This window comes from Schistocerca serialis, chromosome 2 (genome assembly GCF_023864345.2).
Source record: "Schistocerca serialis cubense isolate TAMUIC-IGC-003099 chromosome 2, iqSchSeri2.2, whole genome shotgun sequence".
Classification (NCBI taxonomy): domain Eukaryota; kingdom Metazoa; phylum Arthropoda; class Insecta; order Orthoptera; family Acrididae; genus Schistocerca; species Schistocerca serialis.
Genome location: NC_064639.1, coordinates 1,067,120,510 through 1,067,144,988, shown reverse-complemented (window position 1 = coordinate 1,067,144,988; position 24,479 = coordinate 1,067,120,510). Strand labels below are relative to the sequence as shown.

At 45.6% G+C, this 24,479-nt stretch overlaps 1 protein-coding gene across 1 annotated transcript in view; it reads right to left on the bottom strand.

Annotated features, from left to right (window-relative positions):
* The window catches only part of LOC126456628 (chaoptin-like), a 176,992-nt gene that overhangs the window by 6,115 nt on the left and 146,398 nt on the right, over nt 1-24,479 (bottom strand). The window contains exon 9 of the mRNA XM_050092371.1: nt 7,185-7,722. Coding sequence (XP_049948328.1) covers nt 7,185-7,722 — 538 coding nt within the window. The remainder of the gene's footprint in view (nt 1-7,184; nt 7,723-24,479) is intronic.

The following is a 24,479-nucleotide window of genomic DNA, read 5'->3' as shown; positions in this document are numbered from 1 at the left end:
TTCGTACCTTTGAGAGTCAATTAGTCCTCCGACCATTGTGGAGCTTTCACTGGTTGCAAGGCACAAGACTGGTTACCGGTCTTGTTGTAAAGAGTGTTTGATATTCAGTTCCGTTTCCGTGTTCAGGAGTGGAGTAGATGTGTTCGGTTGGAGAGCGGACTGTCATTGCCTGGTGGTGATCTGCGTCGATATGTAAATTTTTCAATGAATTTATCTTGGAGAAGCTTAGTCAAAGTGGATAAGTTATATTGGTATTAGTTGGTGACGATTACTCCGCTATTATGAATGGGGCAGAGTGCTTGCGTGTGGTTAAATGGAAACTCGTCGGTTGCTCATACTTGTTTGAATGGAAGCTGATTCGCTGCAGTCATGGACTGTGCGGCTGATCCCGGCGAAGGTTCGAGTCCTCCCTCGGGCATGGGTGTGTGTGTTTGTCCTTAGGATAATGTAGGCTAAGTAGTGTGTAAGCTTAGGGTCTGATGACCTTAGCAGTTAAGTCCCATAAGATTTCACACACATTTGAACATTTTTTTGGAAGCTGATTACAACGCATTATATTACCCTTCCACTTCGTTATGCTGTTAACTCAAAGTTGTCATTCTCTCCTCAATTTTCTTTTCTTTGTTTAAAATCGTGACCTTGGAACGTAATATTCTGACTGCTTGTGGTGCGTTTGACTCTTTTACCTGTTTCTTTGAATAACCCTGTGGGCTTGTAAATCACTGACTTGACAATGTGCAGTAACAAAATAATTGTTTATCGATTTACTTTTTTGGAGGTATACCCGATCACTCCTTGTCATTATGCATAGTGCCGCGTCACACTGCACGGCAGCCATCTTATTATTTGTTGTCGGCTGGCCTCACAACCCATGAATATTCGGGAGAATTGGGAATCACATATTGAGTTGCATTCGCGTGACATTCAGGAATATATATTTATAATTCACTTAGGAATGAAATAAGTATCAAGTGCATTGAAGCTAAACCCCAGTCACCGCATGAAAAATGTGAAGAAATCGAAAAAAAAAGGTTGTCGGAAAGTTGACTCAGCATAAAGAAAAGAAGAAGCAGCCCTCTGTGAAACTGAAAGCAAGGATGGTAACTTTAAGAGTTCAATGGAAATTGCATTCTTAAACGCAGAGGAGAAAGCGGACAGTTGGAAATAGTACAATCAAGGCGTCAATTCCGCCATCGCTTATCTCAATATCTGCCATTTATATGTTCGAATGACGATTAAAAGGAGGGATAGTGTTACGATCTTCCGCGGTGAAACAACTTCGGAAGACCGAACTCAGTGTTGGCGCCTTCTCTCTGTTATCTTCCGTTTCGGTACCGGTGTGGTCGCTGACAGAATGGATAGACGATTTTGACCCACTTACTGATTTTACATACGACCAAAATCTCCTACTCTTTTTACTCAATCGACTGACAACGTTTTACTTTCCAAATCATTGGACGCTTCTCTCATTGCTCTTCTTACGCTCATTTTAGCTTCGTTCAGTTTTTATTTGTCAGCTAGGATTTTACTTTTCTTGAATCTGAGATGAAATGTTCTTTGATTACGTAGCGCTTTTCTATCACCATCCCTTAAAACCTTACTCAGAACATACCTGTCTGGGGAATTTTGAACAATGTCTTTGAATCATTCCATGTAGGCTTTCACGGCCGGCGTCTTTGTCAGTAAACACTTCCGGGCTAAGTTGCCGTGGTCGATCTGTAGAAATTCTTCTCCCTAACGTTTCGTTCTCAACTACGGAGAACATCTTCCGAGGTGAGTCGACGACTGGCTGCTAACAGCTGGGGCTGCCGCTCTACTGCCGCGAATCTGTAGGAGCCCCAGCTCCTAGCTGCCAGTCGTCGACTCACCTCGGAAGATGTTCTCCGTAGTTGAGAACGAAACGTCAGGGAGAAGAATTTCTACAGATCGACCACGGCAACTTAGCCCGGAAGTGTTTACTGATAATGTCTTTGAATTTTTTCCATTTGTTCTCCACATCATCGTCTTCATCACCGAATATTTGACGCTGACTGCTGAGATATTTTGAAATTTGTATCTTGTCACCCTTGCTGAGCAAATATATCTTCCTACCTTTCTTAACATTCCTTGTACGACCCGTCGTCATAGATGCTGTCACAGCCCTATGATCAATGATACCTTCCTCTACGTTATCTGATTCGTTAAGTTCAGGTCTGTTTGTAGCCAGAAGGTCTAAGACGTTACCCTCACGAGTTGGTTCTCTATCTGCTCAACGTAATTTTCTGACAAGAAATTCCAGAACAATGCCACACAATCCCTTGTCTCTGGCACCAGTCTTGATGACATAACACTCCCAATCTATACCTGGCAAGTTGAAGTCACACCCTATTGCAGCGGAATGATAACGAAAATTACTAATGATATTCTTCAAGTTCTGTCTGAAGCGGTCTACAACTACAGATCCTGACCCAGGTGGTCTATATAAGCATCCGATCACCAGTCTTGACCGTTCTTTGATATTCAGTTTCACCCAGATTAATTCAGATTCGGAATCCGTGATAGACTCGCTAGATTTTATCGGAGTTTTTACTGCAATAAACTCGCTGCCACCATTGGCGACAAACCTATCTTTACGATAACCATTCCAGTTAGGATTTCGTTGTCATTGACGTCTGGTTTCAACCAGCTTTCTGTTCCCAGTACTATCTGTGCATTATAACCTCCAGTCAGCGATGTAAGAGATACTAATTCTGGGACCTTTCCTTAGTTGCTCCTGCAGTTTACTAAAAACATATTAATCTTTTCTATCTCTGATCTGCGATGACCAAGATTCTCTGAGGTCGCTATGGCTGATTTAACAGGAAAATCGTCTTTGCTCCCAAGGGAGGGGTTCTCTAACCTAAAAAAGCACCATGTGCACGCCACAAGTACTCTGCTAGCGTAATGGCCACTTCCCACGTGTAGTGCACTCCTGGCCTATTAAGGGGATCCCTACAATCCTGCACCCGATAGCGGAGGTCGAGAAATTCGCATCCGAACCCGTCGTAGAGCCGTCTGAGCCTCTTGTTTTGACCTTTCACTCTGCTCCAAACCAGTCGACCACAATCAAGCCTGGGTAAGATTCTACAAATAGACAGCTAAGGCTGCAACCCGCGTGCCTTGGCTAGTTGCCTTCACCAAAGCAGCCAGCCGCCGAAAGGAGCCTAGGATGGCCTCAGAACCCATGCGGCAGACACCATTCGTGCCGACATGTGCCACTAGATGCAGCCGGTTGCACCCAGCGCGCTCGATAGCCGCCGGCAGGGCCTCCTCCACATCACGGATGACACCTCCCGGCAAACATACAGAATGCACACTGGAGTTCTTTCCCTCGTTGCCTGCTACCCCCCTGAGGGGGGCTCCCAGTGACTAGCCTACCCACCCTCTGTAGTTGTCCGGATTGGGCAGGAACATCGACCGCTCGCTCAAAAGGAGAGGCATCCCTTGCTGACTCGGAGTTATCATCAACACTGGGTGGGACCTAGTACCTGTTGCTAAGAGGTCGGGAGCCAGCCTTACGGCCTACTCCCTCTTTTGCCTTCTGCCCAGTGACAAGCGAACCTACCACTGTCTGCCACCCACTCTGGAATGAGGACGGACCGGTCAGATGCTGCGTATCAGAAGCCGCAGCGACGTCCGGGTTACCAGAGGATTCCAGTGGCACCAAAGGCGTCACAGGCCTCGTCACTGGCGCCCCGACGTCACCGCAACTTCGAGCATTATCTACAAGCTGAACGACGATAGCCAAAGGTTAATTCTAGCTGTTTACAGACAGCAGCCAACTCTCCTTGTGTCCGCTCACATTAAGCAGAGTTCCTAGCCATATCTTACTGTGTATATAATAGATATGTCTCAAATAGTGCTACTGAGTTTGAAATTATACTAAAGGCGAGACTGCACGCTATTAAATAGAAATACATTTCTCTACTGAAGTTCATTTATTTGCAGGCCGCGGTGGCCGAGTGGTTCTAGGCGCATCAGTCCGGAACCACGCGACTGCTACGGTCGCAGGTTCGAATCCTGCCTCGGGAATGGATGTGTGTGATGTCGTTAGGTTAGTTAGGTTTAAGTAGCTCTAAGTTCTACGGGACTGATGACCATAGATGTTAAGTCCCATAGTGCTCAGAGCCATTTGAACCATTAATATTTACAGATACCAGTTATTAGAAATCCGGTTTGCCGAAAAGTTACTGCACGAGGTAAATGCTCAAACTGGAATGCATTGTTCTAAACTGTGTGCTGCCTACTAGCAGAAAATTAAAACTTAGTGGCGTGACGGAGCCCTACACAAGGATATTCACAAGAGTTATGCAACAACCAAAACTACGATTAATTTTCTAACCACTGGTCTACACAGTAAAATACACACGTAAAGTTCACTTATTTGCAGAAGCACGTGATCAAAAATCGAAGGATAAATTAATTTACAGTTTATCAGACAAGTGCTGCTGCTGCTCTGCTGCGCGTTCTTTCGGCTCGGCGGCTGCCGCTGTTTGTTAAGACTTGAGGGAAAACTTTCCGTGGTATTAGAGGGAAAACTAAAGAATAAAAACTCTAGACAAAAACAGAAATTGGAATACATCCAGCAAGTAATTGAGGACGAAGGTTTTAAGTGCTACTCTCAGATGAAGAGGTTATCACAGAAGAGGAATTCGTAGCGGGCAGCATCAAACCAGTCGGAAGTCAGATCACTCAAAAGTCATTAGCCTTCTTCGTCGAATGGAACATATGCACCAAATACCTGAGAACGTAGGTTGCTAGTGCTACTCTCGGATGAAAAGGTTTTCACAGAAGAAGAATTCATGCCGGGTCGCATCAAACCAGTCAGAAGACGTGACTCAAAGAAAAGAAAAATATGAACCAGTACTCCACCGACAAACTTCCATGGGTGGTAGTAGGGAGCAAAACAAGAAAGGAGTACCTAGTTATCATGCGCTCTAAAATGCATTCCTTAAGAGATATGAGCACTTGTTCAGTAAAAGATATTTGTTTCACACTTGCGAAGATGAACAAGCGCTCGTAGCGTTTTAGGTGTGTACTGTGGAACCCATGATTACCAAACACTTTTCTCGTTTTATTCCTTACTACCATCTCCGAAAGTTTGTCGATAGAGTTGTCGTTGATCCTGCATATCCACGTAGTATCAAAAGTAGGCGTGCGTGCACACACACACACACACACACACACACACACACACACACACACACACACATACATGAAAAGTTTTTGGCCACTTTCCCCGATAATCTTTTTCTTAGTCTCTGATTCAGCCATTGCTCATTACTCAAAATTTATATGAATGGGTGTTGCCTGTTTTTCATATAATGCACAACATTTAGTGCACATTTATATTTACGTTCGATCTCCAGCCTCAATCTGAAATTTGCTAACTTGGAGAACATGGTCGGAGACTGGAAACAATTAGCACTAGGTGGTGTTACGTGTTGGCTGGGGAGCTCGCATTTGCGATAAACAAGCACAGGTGTCTGGGTGACGCAGTGGTTAACACAATTGCCTAGTAAGTAGGGAACACATTTTCACTCATCGACGCTGATTCCCCATAAAGTCCCGATGCAGCTGATATCATTAGCTCCTTTTCTTTCGTTTCCTTGCTCTCCCGTCCACCTTAAATTTACTTTATAACGCAAAGAGCCTGTTATACACCACTGGCCATTAAAATTGCTACACCATTAAGAAATACAGATGATAAACGGATATTCATTAGACAAATATATTATATTAGAACTGACATGTGATTACATTTTCACGCAATTTCGATGCATAGATCCTGAGAAATCAGTATCCAGAACAACCACCTCTGGCCGTAATAACGGCCTTCATACGCCTGGGCATTGAGACAAACAGTGATTGGATGGAGTGTACAGGTACAGCTGCCCATGCAGCTTCAACACAATACCACAGTTGAACAAGAGTAGTGACTGGCGTACTGTGACGAGCCAGTTGCTCGGCCACCATTGACCAGACGTTTTCAGTTGGTGAGATATCTGGAGAATGTGCTGGCCAGGGCAGCAGTGGAACATTTTCTGTATCCAGAAAGGCCCGTACAGGACCTGCAACATGCGGTCGTGGATTATGCTGCTGAAATGTAGGGTTTCGCAGGGATCGAATGAAGGGTAGAGCCCCGGGTCGTAAAACATCTGAAATGTAACGCCCACTATTCGAAGTGCTGTCAATGCAAACAAGGGGTGACCGAGACGTTACACCGGGTGATACGCCAGTATGGTGATGACGAATACACGCTTCCAATGTGCTTTCACCGCAATGTCGCCAAACATGGATGCGACCATCATGATGCTGTAAACAGGACCTGGAATCATCCGAAAAAATGAAGTTTGGCCATTCGTGCTCCCACATTTGTCGGTGAGTACACCGGCGCAGGCACTCGTGTCTATGATGCAGCGTGAAGGGTGACTGCAGCCATGGTCTCCGAGCTGATAGTCCATGCTGCTGCAAACGTCGTCGAACTGTTCAGGCAAATGGTTGTTGTCTTGTAAACGGCCCCATCTGTTGACTCAGGGATCGAGACGTGGCTGCACGATCCGTTACAGCCATGCGGATAAGATGCCTGTCATCTCAACTGCTAGTGATACGAGGCCGTTGGGATCCAGCACGGTGTTCCATATTACCCTCCTGAACCCACCGATACCACATTCTGCTAACAGTCATTGGATCTCGACCAAAGAGAGCAGCAAAGTCGCGATACGATAAACCGCAATCGCGACAGGCTACAATCCGACCTTTATCAAAGTCGGAAACGTTATGGTACGCATTTCTCCTCCTTACACGAGACATCAAAACAACGTTTCACAATGCAACGCCGGTCAACAGCAGTTTGTGTATGTGAAATCGGTTGGAAACTTTCCTCATGTCAGCAAGTTGTAGGTGTGGCCACTGGCGCTAACCTTATGTGATGCTCTGAAAAGCTAATCATTTGCATGTCACAGCATCTTCTTCCTGTCGGTTAAATATTGCGTCTGTAGCACGTCTACTTCGTGATGTAGGAATTTTAATGGCCAGTAGTGTATTAGGCTAGATATGACGGTTCGTTAACATTTGGCAGTGGGTGATGAGCACAGGGCAACACTTACCACAGGTAGAAGGTTGTGCGACTATAATGTGTACTGATACAGTGGAAAACATTCTACCTGGAAAGGGCTTGGTCCCGACGCTCTCCCAGAGGGATCCGTTTGGGTAGAGGTCGGAGGGCGAGATGGAGGCGAAGCGGTTGTCGCGCAGGTCGAGCGCGAGGTGCGGCACGTGCGCGGCCAGCCCTGCCACGAGCCCGGCCGGCAGCTCGTCCAGCGACGTGTGGCGCAGGTGCAGCTGCAGCTCGTGCGAGCTGTCGGCCAGCCCGTCGAGGGCGTCGGGCGCGACGGAGTGCAGCGCGCAGCCGCTGAGCTCGAGGCGGCGCAGCTTGGCGTGGCTGAAGGCACCCTGCAGCTGGTCGCTCAGCGCCGCCTCCTGCACGCGCACCGACAACTCGCGCAGCGGCCACACCGCCGACAGCGCGCCGCCCAGCCGCAGCCGGTACTTGTCGGCGCGCGGCCACGTCTGGATGCGCAGCGTCGCCAGCTGCGGCAGTCCCGCGAAACAGTCCAGCTCGAAGCGCTCCACGTCCGGCAGGTCCTCCAAGTTGAGGAACGTGAGGCGCGAAAGGCCAGAGAAACTGTCTCGCGTCAACACCTGCAAGTCGGCGTTTGCATTCGTCAGAATACGATTTATCACATTTGAATTCTACTACATAAATAACAATTTTGGGCACTATATTCAATCTCAGACTCAGCAGCAAAGTGTCGGTTATTTACTATCAAAAACAGTCTTGATACTATTTACTTATTATGGTGACCGGTTTCCACCACTACTGTGGTCATCTTTAGACCAATGAGTAAGGACCTCCTTCCGCTGGAGAATCACTACTGATGAGTTCAATTTCCTGTTTGTAATCATTATAAATACCAACGTTCTGAAAGTTGCTGTCCATTCGGCACTCTCATTTCTAACCATTATGTTTTGCTTTTACTGTGTCGCGAATTTATCTTTGCAGTACTTTGGTATTATCTTCTACGATCAATGTCTATTAATCGATATAAGCACTGTGGTGTGCGTACTGTAAGACCTTCGGTACACACACCATCAGATTATTTGACCTGTCGCTCTAACGAAGTAGGCGAGTGCCAGCAATATGTCTCGTGGTCTTATCGTGGCGTGTTTATCTTCCGCCGTTAGGTCAGACGATAGAAATGCCACTTGAACGCTTAGAGTAGCAGATTGACGGTCACCAACTTTAAACAAAACTTGATTAATTCTCACACACATTTATTAAAATAATAACAATCATAAACCTTACTTAACTTGATTCAGGATGCTGTTTACAACTGACAATCTGAAGTTCCTTTGGCCTTGGTACGTTAATCTTATTCTCACATGTCTCACAAAGTGTCTATACATTTATCTTCATGGCTATGTACAGGAATATGATAAACGTATTAGGCGCAGACTCAAATTTGACTACAGACTCATGCCGGCCGAAGTGGCCGTGCGGTTAAAGGCGCTGCAGTCTGGAACCGCAAGACCTTTACGGCCGCAGGTTCGAATCCTGCCTCGGGCATGGATGTTTGTGATGTCCTTAGGTTAGTTAGGTTTAACTAGTTCTAAGTTCTAGGGGACTAATGACCTCAGCAGTTGAGTCCCATAGTGCTCAGAGCCATTTGAACCACTACAGACTAATGCAGACTAACTAATCGGAGATCTGTACACTCGTTATAATACCTCGCGCGGTCAGGTATCACTGGGCGAGTGTGATCCGCAAGGAGAAAAGGTTGTACGTTCGCAGCAATCTCATTGGCTGCGTTACATATTAATACGCGGATCGGCGGAAGCAGAATTTGGTCCATCTCTAAGACAGCGCCATCTCGTAGTGCGTAAACCGACGAGCGCTGCGCCTGCGCTGTTTTGCTTAGTGGGTCGCGCTCTAGTGGGAAGTTGTGTACGCGCTGACTACGCGGAACTATGTACACAACAAGCACTGTGACAAATCTCTTCGCACGTTTTCTCTAGTGATTTCGTACCTTTGAGAGTCAACTTGTCCTCTGACCATTGGAGAGTTTTCACTGGTTGCAAGGCACGAGACTGGTCACTGGTCTTGTTGCAAAGAATGTCTGATATTCACTTCCGTTTCCCTGTTTAGGAGTGGAGGAGATGATAACCCCTCTAGATTTTATCCAATGATTTACTGTAGTAAATATGCCGCCACCATTGGCGACTAAACTATCATTACGATAACGATTCTAGTCTGAACTCAGGATTTCGTTGTCACTCACGTCTGATTCCAATCAGCTTTCTGTTCCTAATACTATCTGTGCATTATAACCTTCAGTAAGCGATACTAATTCTGGGGCCTTTCCTTGGATGCTCCTGCATTTTACTAATATCATATTAATCTTTTCTGTCTCTGATCTGCGAGGACCAATATTCTCTGAGGTCGCTGTGGCTGATTTAAGAGGCAAATTGTCTTTGCTCCCAAGGGAGCGGTTCGCTAACCTAAAAAAGCCCCATGTGTACGTCACAAGTACTCCGTTACCGTAGTAACCGTTTCCTGCGTGTAGTGCACGCCAGACCTATTAAGGAGAATCCTACAATTTTACAGCCGATAGCGGAGGTCGAGAAATTCGCATCCGATACCGTTGCAGAGCAGTCTGAGCCTCTGATTTAGACATTCCACTCTGCTCCAAACCAAAGGAGCGCGATCAACCCCGGATACGATGCTAGAAATATAGAGCTTAGCCTGCACCCCGCGTGCCTTGCTAGTTGCCCTCACCAAATCAGCCAATTTACTTACTATGGTGACCGGTTTCGACCACTATTGTGGTCATCTTCAGACCAATGAGTAAGGACCCCCTTCTGCTGGAGAATCACTACCCATCAGTAGAGATTCTCCTGCGGAAGGGGGTCCTTACTCATTGGTCTGAAGATGACCACAGTAGTGGTCGAAACTAGTCACCGTAATAAGTACATTGTGATCAATACTGCTTTTGATAGTAAATAATTGTAACACATCGATCACTGTTCACTCCCATAATGTATTCAAAAGTAAAGTGTCGGTTGTTTTCGAAACTTCCTAACAAATTCAAACTGGATACCAATAAGGGACGCAGTCGCAGGACCCTACATAGTTTGGAAGGAGAGAGGTATCTACATCTGCAACAAGCTTCTCCATCACAAAATCCAAAGGGACTTCTACTGGCCGCCGTGTCATCCTTGTGGATGACATCGGAAGTTCACTGACGCTTTTTGCGGATGATGCTGTGTTATATCGAGAGGTTGTAACAATTTTACTGAAATGCAGGAGGATCTGCAGCGAATTGACGCATGGTGCAGGGAATGGCAATTGAATCTCAATGCAGACAATTGTAATGTGCTGCGAATACATAGAAAGAAAGGTCCCATATCATTTAGCTACAATATAGTAGGTCAGCAATAGGAAGCAGTTAATTCCATAAATAATCTAGGAGTACGCATTACGGGTGATTTAAAATGGAATGATCATATAAAGTTGATCGTTGGTAAAGCAGGTGCCAGACTGAGATTCATTGGAAATATCCTAAGGAAATGCAATCCAAAAACAAAGGAAGTAGGTTACAGTACGCTTGTTCGCCCACTGCTTGAATACTGCTCAGCAGTGTGGGATTCGTACCAGATAGGGTTGATAGAAGAGATAGAGAAGATCCAACGGAGAGTATCGTGCTTCGCTACAGGAACATTTAGTAATCGCGAAAGCGTTACGGAGATAATAGATAAACTCCAGTGGAATACTCTGCAGGAGAGACGCTCAGTAGCTCGGTACGAGCTTTTGTTGAAGTTTCAAGAACATACCTTCACCGAGGAGTCTAGCAGTATATTGCTCCCTCCTACGTAGATTTCGCGAAGAGACCATGAGGGTAAAATCAGAGAGATTAGAGCCCACACACAGGCATACCGACAATCCTTCTTTCCACGAGCAATACGATACTGGAATGGAAGGGAGAACCGATAGAGGTACTCAAGGTACCCTCCGCCACACACCGTCAGGTGGCTTGCGGAGTGTGGATGTAGATGTAGAAGTAGATGTAGATACTCAGTCTAACACTCAGCAGTAAAGTTTCGGTTGTTTTCGAAACTTCCTAACAAATTCAAACTGTATACCAGTAAGGGACTCAGCCGCAGAACCTTACAAACGAGGGTCACTCCAAAAGAAATGCACACTATTTTTGTAAAAGTACAGTTTTCATTCTGTATGTGTGAAAGTCTTACAGTGTGTAGATACGTCCTTCCCGCTTGTTTTCAAACTTAGTTCAATCTGTTCCTGTGAGTGGCGCCGTCACAGCATGTCTTCAAGATGGCTGCTACACTTGACGTTCGTCAGAAGCAACGTGCTGTCATAGAATTCCTGTGCTGTGAAAACTAGACAGTGGGAAACATCCGCAAGACGTTGAAAAAGGTGTGTGGAGATGCTGCTGTCGATCGCAGTACAGTTAGTCGGTGGGCAAGCAGGTTAAGTGATGAAAGCAGGCACGGAAATGTTGAGGATTGTCCTCGCAGCGGTAGGCCTCGTACTTCACACACTCCAATGTGCAGAGAGTTAATGAATTGGTGACTGCTGACAGACGCATCACAGTGAACGAATTATCACGCTACGATGGGATAGGGGAAGAAAGTGTTTGCAGAATACTAAAAGTGTTGGCGTTAAAAATGGTTTGTGCCGGGTGGGTTCCCAGGATGCTGACAGTGTCTCACAAAGAAACAAGAAAAACGGTGTGCAGCGGACTTTTGGAACAGTACGAAAATGGTGGAGATGAATTTCTTGGAAGAATTGTGACAGGTAATGAAACATGGCTCCAACATTTTTCACCAGAGAGAAAGAGGCAATCAATGGAGTGGGCCCATGCAAGTTCACCCAAGAAGAAAAAAAATTCAAAAACACACCTTCTGCTGGAAAAGTTATGGCTACGGTGTTTTTCGATTCCGAAGGACTCTTGCTTGTGGACATCATGCCAAGTGGAACTACCACAAATTTTGATGCATATGTGACTACACTGAAGAAACTTCAACCTCTATTGAGTCGTGTTCGACCACATCGGCAAAAGCAGGATGTTTTGCTGTTGCACGACAATGCACGGCCACATGTCAGTCAAAAAACCATGGAAGCGATCACAAAACTCGGATGGACAATACTGAAACACCCGCCTAATAGTCCTGACCAGGCTCTATGTGACTATTATCTCTTTAGGAAAGTGAAAGTCTCTCTTCGTGGAACAATGTTTGAAGATGATGACTCCCTTGTGCACGCTGCCAAACAGTGGGTCCAACAGATCAGTCCAAAATTTTACCGTGCAGGTATACAGGCGCTGGTTCCAAGATCGCGTAAGGCAGTTGAGAGGGATGGAAATTATGTGGAGAAATGAATATATTTTTCCTAAAGGATGTATCTACGCACTGTAAAACTTTCAAACATGTAGAATAAAAGATGGATTTAAAAAAAAAATGGTGTGCATATCTCTTGGAGTGATCCTCGTAGTTTGGAAAGAAGGAGAGAGATATCTACAGCTGCAACAAGCTCCTCGGCCACGAAAACCAAAGGGACTTTTACCGGACACCGTCTCATCATCTCCTGTACGGTGATCGTTTGGATGCAGTATGGAGGGGCATGTGGTCAGCACAACACTCTCCTCCACTCGCACCACGAGGCTGAGTGTACTTCCAATCAGTCCTCCCACCAAGAAAAAAATCCTTGGCATACCTGTAACTGAACTCTAGTCCTAAGCCTGGCAGCCATCAGTGCTGACCCATCAGCTATGGGATATGACTGTCTACATCTACATGGTAGTTATAATTAAACTTTCGCTACCTGAGAAAGCCCCCATGGAAAACGATTGATCATAGAACAATGAAACTTTATGGAACCGTTTATAAAAACATATGGAAGAGAAATAAAGTATACACCATTAAAAGAATGCATTTTAATTTGCAGGTGAGAGGGTAATATTTTATGACGGCATACCACGTTGACGTCTGTGGTTACAAGAGCTCCAGAATTTGATAACCACCTGCAGCCATGACATCCTGGAAACGCATTAGAGATACCATTTCACAGTTATTCGCAGCACCTTTCTAACGCCGGACTGTGGAATGTTCAGTTGTCGTGACACAGCTCGTGCACGGCTCGAATATCTCACATTGCATCCCGCACTCTCAGCCATTAATTCTTACTTCCGAATCATGTTCCTCAAATCTGGTGTGGAAAGATTACTTCTCTGTATTCCTTTATCACGTCGAGACTCACGAAGAGCGGCAGGACTATTGTTATCTTTTTGATAAAACACCTTTACTCGTCATGCCCCGCTGACCTCGATCAGACCTATGTTGACTGTCGGCAGTTTTATTGCACACCGATGGCCGTGTCTCAACCGTATGTCTCCATTCCAGTCCGGCACCTAACGGCGAATCACGCCACTAACACTAATAACAATGCAAATCCTGCAGTGCACAATCTGAACATCATTTCCACACTGTTTGATACAGCAAACAGTTTTCAGTACTTACTAATTCAAGTAGCGAAAGTTTAATTATAATCACACTGTACATTTACAGACATACTCCACAGGTCACCACACCGTGCATGGCGGACGATACCACGTACCTTACTACCCATTTCCTTTCCTATTCCATTGCCAAAGCGAGCGATGGAAACTCAACTGTCAATCTTCTTGGAACCCTTATTTCTTTCATCTTAGCTTCTTTGTCCTTATGCGAAATTTACGTTAGTGGCATTGGACTCGTTCTGCTGTCGTCTCAAATGCCAGTTCTCCAAGTTTCCTCAACAGTACCTGGCAAAATGACCATCGTCTTCCGTCCACGCATTCCAGTGTTGTGTTGTGAGGACAAGTCCTGAGACATAACATAATATCTAAATTAATTGACAAAATTGCTGTTTCACCATGAACCATGGACCTTGCCGTTGGTGGGAAGGCTTGCGTGCCTCAAGGATACAGGTAGCCGTACCGTAGGTGCAACCACAATGGAGGGGTATCTGTTGAGAGGCCAGAAGAGGGGCAGCAGCCTTTTCGGTAGTTGCAGGGGCAACAGTCTGGATGATTGACTGATCTAGCCTTGTAACACTAACCAAAATGGCCTTGCTGTTCTGGTACTGCGAACGTCTGAAAGCAAGGGGAAACTACAGCCGTAATTTTCCCGAGGGCATGAAGCTTTACTCTACGATTAAATGATGATGGCATCCTCTTGGGTAAAATATTCCGGAGGTAAAATAGTCCCCCATTCGGATCTCCGGGCAGGGACATCGTTATCAGGAGAAAGAAAACTGGCGTTCTACGGATCGGCGAGTGGAATGTCAGATCCCTCAATCAGGCAGGTAGGTTAGAAAATTTAAAAAGGGAAATGGATAGGTTAAAGTTAGATATGGTGGGAATTAGTGAAGTTCGGTGGCAGGAGGTACAAGACTTTTCGTCAGGTGAATACAGGATTATAAATACAAAAACAAATAGGGGTAATGCAGGAGTATGTTTAATAATGAATAAAAAAATGGGAGTACGGGTAAGCTACTACAAACAGCATATTGAACGCATTATTGTGGGCAAGACAGACACGAAGCCCACACCTACTACAGTAGTACAAGTTTATATGTCAACTAGCTCTGCAGATGACGAAGAAATTGATGAAATGTATGGTGAGATAAAAGAAATTATTCAGGTAGTGAAAGGAGACGAAAATTTAATAGTCATGGGTGACTGGAATTCGAGAGTAGGAAAAGGGAGAGAAGGAAACCTAGTAGGTTAATACGGATTGGTGCTAATAAATGAAAGAGGAAGCCGCCTGGTAGAATTTTTCGCAGAGCATAACTTAATCATAGCCGACACTTCGTTCAAGAATCATGAAAGAAGGTTGTATACATGGAAGAACCCTGGAGATACTTAAAGGTGTCAGATAGATTATATAATGGTAAGACAGAGGTTTAGGAACCAGGTTTTAAATTGTAAGACATTTCCAGGGGCAGATGAGGACTCTGACCACACTCTATTGGTCATGAACTGTAGATTAAAACTGAAGAAACTGCAGAATGGTGGGAATTTAAGGAGATGGGATCTGGACAGACTGATTAAACCAGAGGTTGTACAAGGTTTCAGTGAGAGCACAAGGGAACAATTGACGGGAATGGGGAAAAGAAATACTGTAGGAGAAGAATGGGTAGCTTTGAGGGATGAAATAGTGAAGGCAGCAGAGGATCAAGCAGGTAAAAAGACGAGGGCTAGTAGAAAGCCGTTAGTAACAGAAGAAATATTGAATTTAACTGATGAAAGGAACAGATATAAAAATGCAGTAAATGAAGCAGGCAAAAAGAAATACAAACGTCTCAAAAAGGAGTTTTACAGGAAGTGCAAAATGGCTAAGCAGGGATGGCTAGAGGACAAATGTAAGGGTGTAGAGGCTTATCTCACTAGGGGTAAGATAGACACTGCCTACGAGAAAATTAAAGAGTCCTTTGGAGAAAGGACAACCACTTGCATGAATATCAAGAGCTTTGATGGAAGCCCAGTTCTAAGCACAGAAGGGAAAGCAGAAAAGTGGAAGGAGTGTACAGAGGGTCTATACAAGGGCGGTGTACTTGAGGACAATATTGTGGAAATGGAAGAGGATGTAGATGAAGATGAAATGGGAAACATGATACTGCTTGAAGAGTTTGACAGAGCACTGAAAGTCCTGAGTCGAAACAAGGCCCCCGGAGTTGACAACATTCCATTAGAACTACTGACAGCCTTGGGAGAGCCAGTCCCGACAAAACTCTACCATCTGGTGAGAAAGATGTATGAGACAGTCGAAATATCCTCAGACTTCAAGAAGAAAATAATAATTCCAATCCCAAAGAAAGCAGGTGATAACAGATGTGCAAATTACCGAACTATCAGTTTAGTAAGTCACAGCTGCAAAATACTAACGCGAATTCTTTACAGACGAATGGAAAAACTGGTAGAAGCCGACCTTGGGGAAGATCTGTTTGTATTCCGTAGAAATGTTGGAACACATGAGGCAATACTGACCCTACGACTTATCTTGGAAGAAAGATTAAAGAAAGGCAAACCTACGTTTCTAGCATTTGTAGACTTAGAGAAAGCTTTTGACAATGTTGATTGAAATACTCTCTTTCAAATTCCGAAGGTGGCAGGGGTAAAGCACAGGGAGCAAAAGGCTATTTACAATTTGTACAGAAAGCAGATGGCAGTCATACGAGTCGAGTGGTATGAAAGGGAAGCAGTGGTTGGGAAGGGAGTGAGTCAGGGTTGTAGCTTATCCCCGATGTTATTCAATCTGTATATTCAGCAAGCAATAAAGGAAACAAAAGAAAAGTTCGGAGTAGGTATTAAAATCCATGGAGAGGAAATAAAAACTTTAAGGTTCACCGATGACATTGTAATTCTGTCAGAGACAGCAAAGGACATGGAAGAGGAGTTGAATGGAATGGACAGTGTCTTGAAAGGTGGATATAAGATGAACATCAACAAAAGCAAAACGAGGATAACGGAATGTAGTCGAATTAAGTCGGGTGATTCTGAGGGAATTAAATTAGGTAATGAGACACTTAAAGTAGTAAAGGAGTTTTGCTATTTGGGGAGCAAAATAACTGATGATGGTCGATGTAGAGAGGATATAAAATGTAGACTGGCTATGGCAAGGAAAGCGTTTCTGAAGAAGAAAAATTTATTAACATCGAGTATAGATTTAAAAGTCAGGAATTCCTTTTTGAAAGTATTTGTATGGGGTGTAGCCATGTATGGAAGTGAAACGTGGACGATAAATAGTTTAGACAAGAGGAGAATAGAAGCTTTCGAAATGTGGTGCTACAGAAGAATGCAGAAGATTAGATGGGTATATCACATAACTAATGAGGAAGTATTGAATAGGATTGGGCAGAAGAGAAGTTTGTGGCACAACTTGACTAGAAGAAGGGATCGGTTGGTAGGACATATTCTTAGAGTTCGAGGGATCACCAATTTAATATTGGAGGGCAACGTGTGGGGTAAAAATCGTAGAGGTAGACCAAGAGATGAATACACTAAGTAGATTCAGAAGGATGTAGGCTGCAGTAGGTACTGGGAGATGAGGAATCTTGCACAGGATAGAGTAGCATGTAGAGCTGCATCAAACCAGTCGCAGGACTGAAGACCACAACTAGAACAACAAACTAAGTTGCAGCTGGCACTCTGTTCTGCGTCCTTACAGGTCACGATTATTTCCCTTACTGTATGAGCTATCTGTGCATGACTCAAAAGCGACCCAGACAGCTTCACTTCAACCAGTACCTTACTCTTACTTTCCAATATCTCTGATTCTCTTCTCCTGGCCACGGAAATGCACTATTTTGAAAGTTTCTAACAGATTGTAATTATATTCTGAACTGGAACTTCAACTTGAAATCTTTTCATATTGGTCAGATCGGAGAGAGGTACTTGATGCCTGAATCTGTAAGGGAGTATTATCAATAAACTGGATGCCTTCTAGCATCCCACCCATATATTTCAGCCATTATACTCTCTTTATTTTATTAATTAACTGAACTAATTTCTAACCTCGCTCTCGTTTTTTTTTTTTTTTTTTTTTTGTCATCAGTCTACTGACTGGTTTGATGCGGCCCGCCACGAATTCCTTTCCTGTGCTAACCTCTTCATCTCAGAGTAGCACTTGCAACCTATGTCCTCAATTATTTGCTTCACGTATTCCAATCTCTGCCTTCCTCTACAGTTTTTGCCTTCTACAGCTCCCTCTAGTACTATGGAAGTCATTCCCTCATGTCTTAGCAGATGTCCTATCATCCTGTCCCTTCTACTTATCAGTGTTTTCCACATATTCCTTTCCTCTCCGATTCTGCGTAGAACCTCCTCAATCCTTAACTTATCAGTCCACCTAATTTTCAACATTCGTCTATAGCACCATATCTCAAATGCTTCGATTCTCTTCTGTTCCGGTTTTCCCACAGCCCATGTTTCACTACCATACAATGCTGTATTCCAGCCGTACATCCTCAGAAATTTCTTCCTCACATTAAGGCCGGTATTTGATATTAGTAGACTTCTCTTGGCCAGAAATGCCATTTTGCCATAGCGAGTCTGCTTTTGATGTCCTCCTTGCTCTGTCCGTCACTGGTTATTTTACTGCCTAGGTAGCAGAATTCCTTAACTTCATTGACTTTGTGACCATCAATCCTGATAAGTTTCTCGCTGTTCTCATTTCTACTACTTCTCATTACCTTCGTCTTTCTCCGATTTACTCTCAAACCATAGTGTGTACTGATTAGACAGTTCATTCCGTTCAGCAGATCATTTAATTCTTCTTCACTTTCACTCAGGATAGCAATGTCATCAGCGAATCGTATCATTGATATCCTTTCACCTTGTATTTTAATTCCACTCCTGAACCTTTCTTTTATTTCCATCATTGCTTCTCGATGTACAGATTGAAGAGTAGGGGCGAAAGACTACAGCCTTGTCTTACACCCTTCTCAATACGAGCACTTCGTTCTTGATCGTCCACTCTTATCATTCCCTCTTGGTTGTTGTACATATTGTATATGACCCATCTCTCCCTATAGCTTACCCCTACTTTTTTCAGACTCTCGAACAGCTTGCACCATTTTATATTGTCGAACGCTTTTTCCAGGTCGACAAATCCTATGAAAGTGTCTTGATTTTTCTTTAGCCTTTCTTCCATAATTAGCCGTAACGTCAGAATTGCCTCTCTCGTCCCTTTACTTCTCCTAAAGCCAAACTGATCGTCACCTAGCGCGTTCTCAATTTTCTTTTCCATTCTGCTGTATATTATTCTTGTAATCAGCTTCGATGCATGAGCTGTTAAGCACTGGTCAGCTCTTGCCGTCTTCGGAATTGTGTGGATGATGCCTTTCCGAAAGTCAGATGGTATATCGCCAGACTCATATATTCCACACACCAACGTGAATAGTCGTTTTGTTGCCACTTCCCCCAATGATTTTAGAAATTCTGATGGAATGTTATCTATCCCTTCAGCCTTATTTGACCGTAAGTCCTCCAAAGCTCTTTTAAATTCCGATTCTAATACTGGATCCCCTATCTCTTCTAAATCGACTCCTGATTAGAACAACCCGGTCACTGAACTGTTCACAGTGACACACCCTCTGCCCTACCTTCCTATTCATAACGAATCCTACACCTGTTATACCATTTTCTGCTGCTGATGATGTTACCCGATACTCATCTGACCAGAAATCCTTGTCTTCCTTCCAGTTCACTTCACTGACCCCTACTATATCTAGATTGAGCCTTCGCATTTCCCTTTTCAGATTTTCTAGTTTCCCTACCACGTTCAAGCTTCTAACATTCCACGCCCCGACTCGTAGAACGTTATCCTTTCGTTGATTATTCAATCTTTTTCTCATGGTAACCTCCCCCTTGGCAGTCCCCTCCTGGAGATCCGAATGGGGAACTATTCCGGAATCTTTTGCCAATGGAAAGATCATCATGACACTTCTTCAATTACAGGCCACATGTCCTGTGGATACACGTTACGTGTCTTTAATGCAGTGGTTTCCATTGCCTTCTGCATCCTCATGTCGTTGATCATTGCTGATTCTTCCGCCTATAGGTGCAATTTCCCACCCCTAGGACAAGAGAGTGCCCTGAACCTCTATCCCCCCGCCGTTGGCAGAATGAGGCTGACTTCTTATGCCGGAAGTCTCCGGCCGCCATTGCTGATTATTTATCAAAATTTTGCCAGTGGCGGGGATCGAACCCGGGACCGAAGACGTTTTGGTTATGAATCAAAGACGCTACCCCTTTTTTTATTTTTTTATTTTCTTTATTTTTTTATTTGTTTTTTTTTCCTTAAAAAGCCCCATAGGAAAATGGAACTAAAAAAAAAAAGAAAACTAAATGCCACCGCCACTTTTCATCCTATAACAAAAAAATCTGATCCACTTCAGGCTTTGGCTCCTGAGTAAACCCACCCCAGAGAGCTGCCTATAGACCAGGGGAAATATGGGAAATCAAGGTGAGGGCTATCCGTTGCCACTTTTTTTTATGATTACATTTAGGAAGCGTCTACAAATGAGAATTCAAGTAACTAAGTGTTACAAGTAAGTGTTACAACAACAAAGGTGGCATAAAAGAGTAATCAAAAAAATAAAAATATAAACCACTGATATAATTCTAACTAAAATGTTCTTCAATAATGTAACTGGTTCCACTTGTAGCCTCTCCATCGTTATCTGAAATCTCCAATAGCGCCTTTGAAGGGCATCTGCAACGGAGTCATTCTGCTTCGCTAGTGCCTCAAGGAAAACAGTATCCTTGCAGCAGCTTGTCTCTTCCTTTGGTCGTGGCTGACAAGGCAGAACGTTGAGCCGTTAGTGTGATGCGGCACAGCACATTAACCGCAGCTCGGCACTCCCCAGCTGAGTGGGGGGTTAACGAAAACGCTGCGTAAATAATTTGCGAAGATCGTACGTTATTTCGGTGTGCGTTCGAGGGCATTGTGAGCATTTTGTAGGAACCACCAGTAATCAAGCTGCTCTTTCTCTCCGTCGCTAAAGATGTAGGCGACGTTAAGTCCTTTGAACCATGTAAGCGCATGATATTTTGCAGCCGGAAAGTAAGTTTCATCGGGACAGATTAGGGTCTGAGGGTCAATCATATCAGGTGTGACCCGGAGGTAACAAGCCAATATCTTCTGTGTTAGTCGCCAAACTCCGGATGATGATGCGCAAGGAAAACGATGTTCATCGGTATCCAAAAGGTGACAATCTGGGCAATAAGGGGAGTCTGCCAGTCCAATGGTGTGAAGTCGCTGTCGTGTGACATACTTTTTGTTGGCGATCTGATACCACTTCGAACGCACCGTGGATGACAGAAAGTTGTGGTGTATCGTTTTCCACACTCTTGGCCAGTGAACCGTAGGGTACTTGTTATCCACCACGTTATGGGGAACAGCTCGCAGAAGGTTGGTATAAAAATCTTTCGCCTTTGGTGGACGTGTGGCGGAGAGGTTCGAGCTGACATAGCTGTAATGAAGAATGAAGGTCGACACATGGGAGAGCTGTAGTGTGACGTGCGCAACTGACACCGGCGGGACGTTAGAGACTGGCATCAGAACCTGGAGTAAACGACCCGTGAGAGAGGTATATTGACGTTTCCATCGTTTCCTCATGTTGCTCATATAAAGGGCAGCTGCTCTCGCCCGGACGTTGACCAATCCCAGCCCTCCTTTGTGCACTGGGAGGGTAAGAGTGTCGTATCGTACTTTAAAGATATGACCTGCGGAAACGTAGTAACTGAAGGCCGCCTGAAGCCTGCGACCTATCTGCAGCGGTAGTGGGAGGACCTGTGCCACGTGGTTGAGTTTTGATGCTACGTAGAGGTTCAGGTATTCAACACGTTGTAGCTAATTCAAGTCCCGGAGCAGGTTCTGTCGCACCATTGCGCGTATGATCTGTAGTAACCGTCGGTAGTTTGCTGCAGCTGTTTTACGTACATCTTTCTTGAACGTGATTTCCAAATATCGCAGATCAGAAACTGGTGGGAGGGGAGCGAGGGCTTCCGGTCCGAGACTACGCCCAATATCCAACGCCGCCGACTTGTTGATGTTCAGAAGACTGCCTGCGGCCTGTCCGTATCGCTCAATCCAGGTTAGTACGCTTTGAACTTCGTCATTGGAACGAACCGGCAGTAGCAGGTCGTCAGCGTATGTCCTATAGCGAAAGGTGACGTCCTGCAGCGTGATGCCAGATAGTCGGTGGTTAAGGCCCCCTAGTAGTGGCTCGAGTGCGATTGCATAAAGGTACGTAGAAAGGGGACAACCCTGTCGTAGAGACCTCTTAATGGGTACTCGTCCTACCGTCCTTCCATTGACCTGGACGTGTGAGCTGGCTGCGTTCCAAAGACGCCGTAGGGTGTCGATGAGGCCCGGGGGGAATCCCATACAGTCCAACACTCGAAGGAGGAAGTTGTGGTGCACTCTATCAAAGGCGCGGTAGAAATCGACGGAGACGATCGCCGCTCTCAGACGGCACGCAGAAGCGATCGCTATTAAGTCCCTGCAGTCACCGGTGGCCATGTGTATGTTGGCTTCTCCCCCCTGCGACGTCTGTTCTGGAGCGAGGATCATCGGCAAAGTCGTCTTAATACGGCTCGCCATAATCCTGGTGAAAATCTTGTAATCGGCGTTCAGCATTGTAAGCGGCCGATAGTCGTTAATCGATAGCCCTCCATCTGGCTTGTGTACTGGTATGAGAAGACCTTCTACAAACGCTGGCGGCACAACACAGTCAGGAGACATAAGTTCGCGGAACATTATAACCCAGCGAGGCATCATGATGTCACGGTAAGTCCGGTAGAATTCGATGGGCAATCCATCAGGTCCAGGAGATTTATTGGCTGCACCTTTGTCCACGGCGTCTTCGACTTCCTCGAGTGAGATTTCCTCTGTTAGTGCATACACGGTAGCCTCGTCGACAGTACTTGTTACCTGCTGTACCACTTCAGTAGTGGCCTCGTCATTGACGGTTCTTTTCTTGTAAAGATGACGAAAATGATCCTCCACCGCCTTTACTATGGTTGCTTGGGTTGTACATAAGCGACCGTCGTGTGTCCTGAGTTGTGTGATTAAATGTTGGCGTTGTCGGCGCTTATCCGCCACAACGTGTTGCATAGTGGGTTCCTCTGCAACCGTTCGGTCGTGCCGTCGCGAGCGGACTACTGCACCTTCTAGTCGGCGCTTCGTCAATGATAGTATGTGAGCCTTGATTCTGCTTTGGTCATGTTGTCTCTCCGGAGAAGGGGGTAAGGCGTCGAGGTCCCTGAGTGCCGCGTAGTAAAAATCGAGGGTCTGTCGATGCCACGCAGTTACGTCCTTGCCATATCGCATAAGTGTCCTACGGATTGCTGTTTTGGCACAGAGGAGCCACCACTCCAGGGTCGAGGTGTGTCGTGGGTGGCGGCGTTCACAGTCAGTCCACGTTGCTGCAACTTGCCGACGGCAATCCAGGTCCTGGAGATGAGTTATGTTGAGCTTCCAAAAGCCATTGCTGCGCCAGACTTGTTGGGGGCGTAGGTGTATAGTGCAGATATAGGCACTGTGATCGTAATAGGCTTGAGGCCATAATTCGGCGTCCACCACACCTTGTGTGAGATCTTGTGACACATACATGCGGTCAAGTCGGCTGGCCGAATGACTGGTAAGATGAGTGTGGCCAGAGCGGTTACCGTGAACTTTTCCCCACGTGTCGCACAAGTGAAGTTCTTGAATCATCGCACCCAGTTCCGGACAAGGCATGTAATGTGGGATTTGGTCCTTGGGGTGAAGTACGCAATTAAAATCGCCGGCAAAGACGCTGTGGTCGTATCGTCCAAGGAAAAGGGGAGCGACATCTGTGGAGTAGAATCTGGCGCGGTCGTGACGTCTTGTGGTACCCGACGGCGCGTAAACATTAATGAATCGGGTGTTGAGTGCCGTAAATGCTATTCCCCGCGCGGAGGGAAGAAACGTGACGTCGGTAACTACAATGCCTTCACGCACTAATATTGCCACTCCGGTGTCTGCAGGGCTACCGGGCGTCACATGTGTGGCGTAACCGTAAAAGTGCGGGAGTGCAGTCGTTTTCACTTCTTGTAGGAAAGCAAAGTCAACTCCCATGGCTCGTATGGTTTCTTTCAAAAGTTGCATCTTGACAGGAGAACTGATCATGTTGATATTCATTGTCACCAGTCGGTAAGCCTGGCAACGCGTTGTTTGGGCGAGGTTATCCATGTTGAAGTTGGAGAGAAGCGAACATCTGAAGTGATGTCACCCCTCGCCGAACGCGGTCCTCCTTGTGCTGCTTATGCTGCATGATCCGGCGGCGCCTCAGCTGGTCGCGGATCGGGATCTTGTGTCTCGACGTCCTCGGCCCACGAAGCGGGCGCGGATGTCTGTTCATGTTCCATAGCCTCGGAATGTTTTATAGTAAGGGACCGGGCGACTTCGCTGCCTGCACTGGTACCTTCCCGCTGCTCACTGTTTCTGTCAATGGGCTGATGTTCGAAATCTGTATGTTTTTCTGTCTGTTCTGCAAGGTTGGAGTCAGTGGAAACAGCCTCAGCTTCGCGGCTGGCCTCTTGAGTGGTCAGTTGTTCTTCCCCGGCCGAATGCGAACCGCTGTGTTCCGACACGGTCCGACGACGGCGCTTTCGGCGTTTCGGTGATCGCTGTTTCCGTACATGACCTTCATTGTCAGAAGACGGCACTGACTCACGCTCCGCCGGAACAATCGCTTCGGTCGGTACAATAAGGGAATCAATTGCCATCGTGCCGGCGTCAATGTCTGTCGCGTTCGGTAGCTCCAGAGTCGTAGTACTATTTTCCACCACTGGCCAGGTCGGCGGATCATC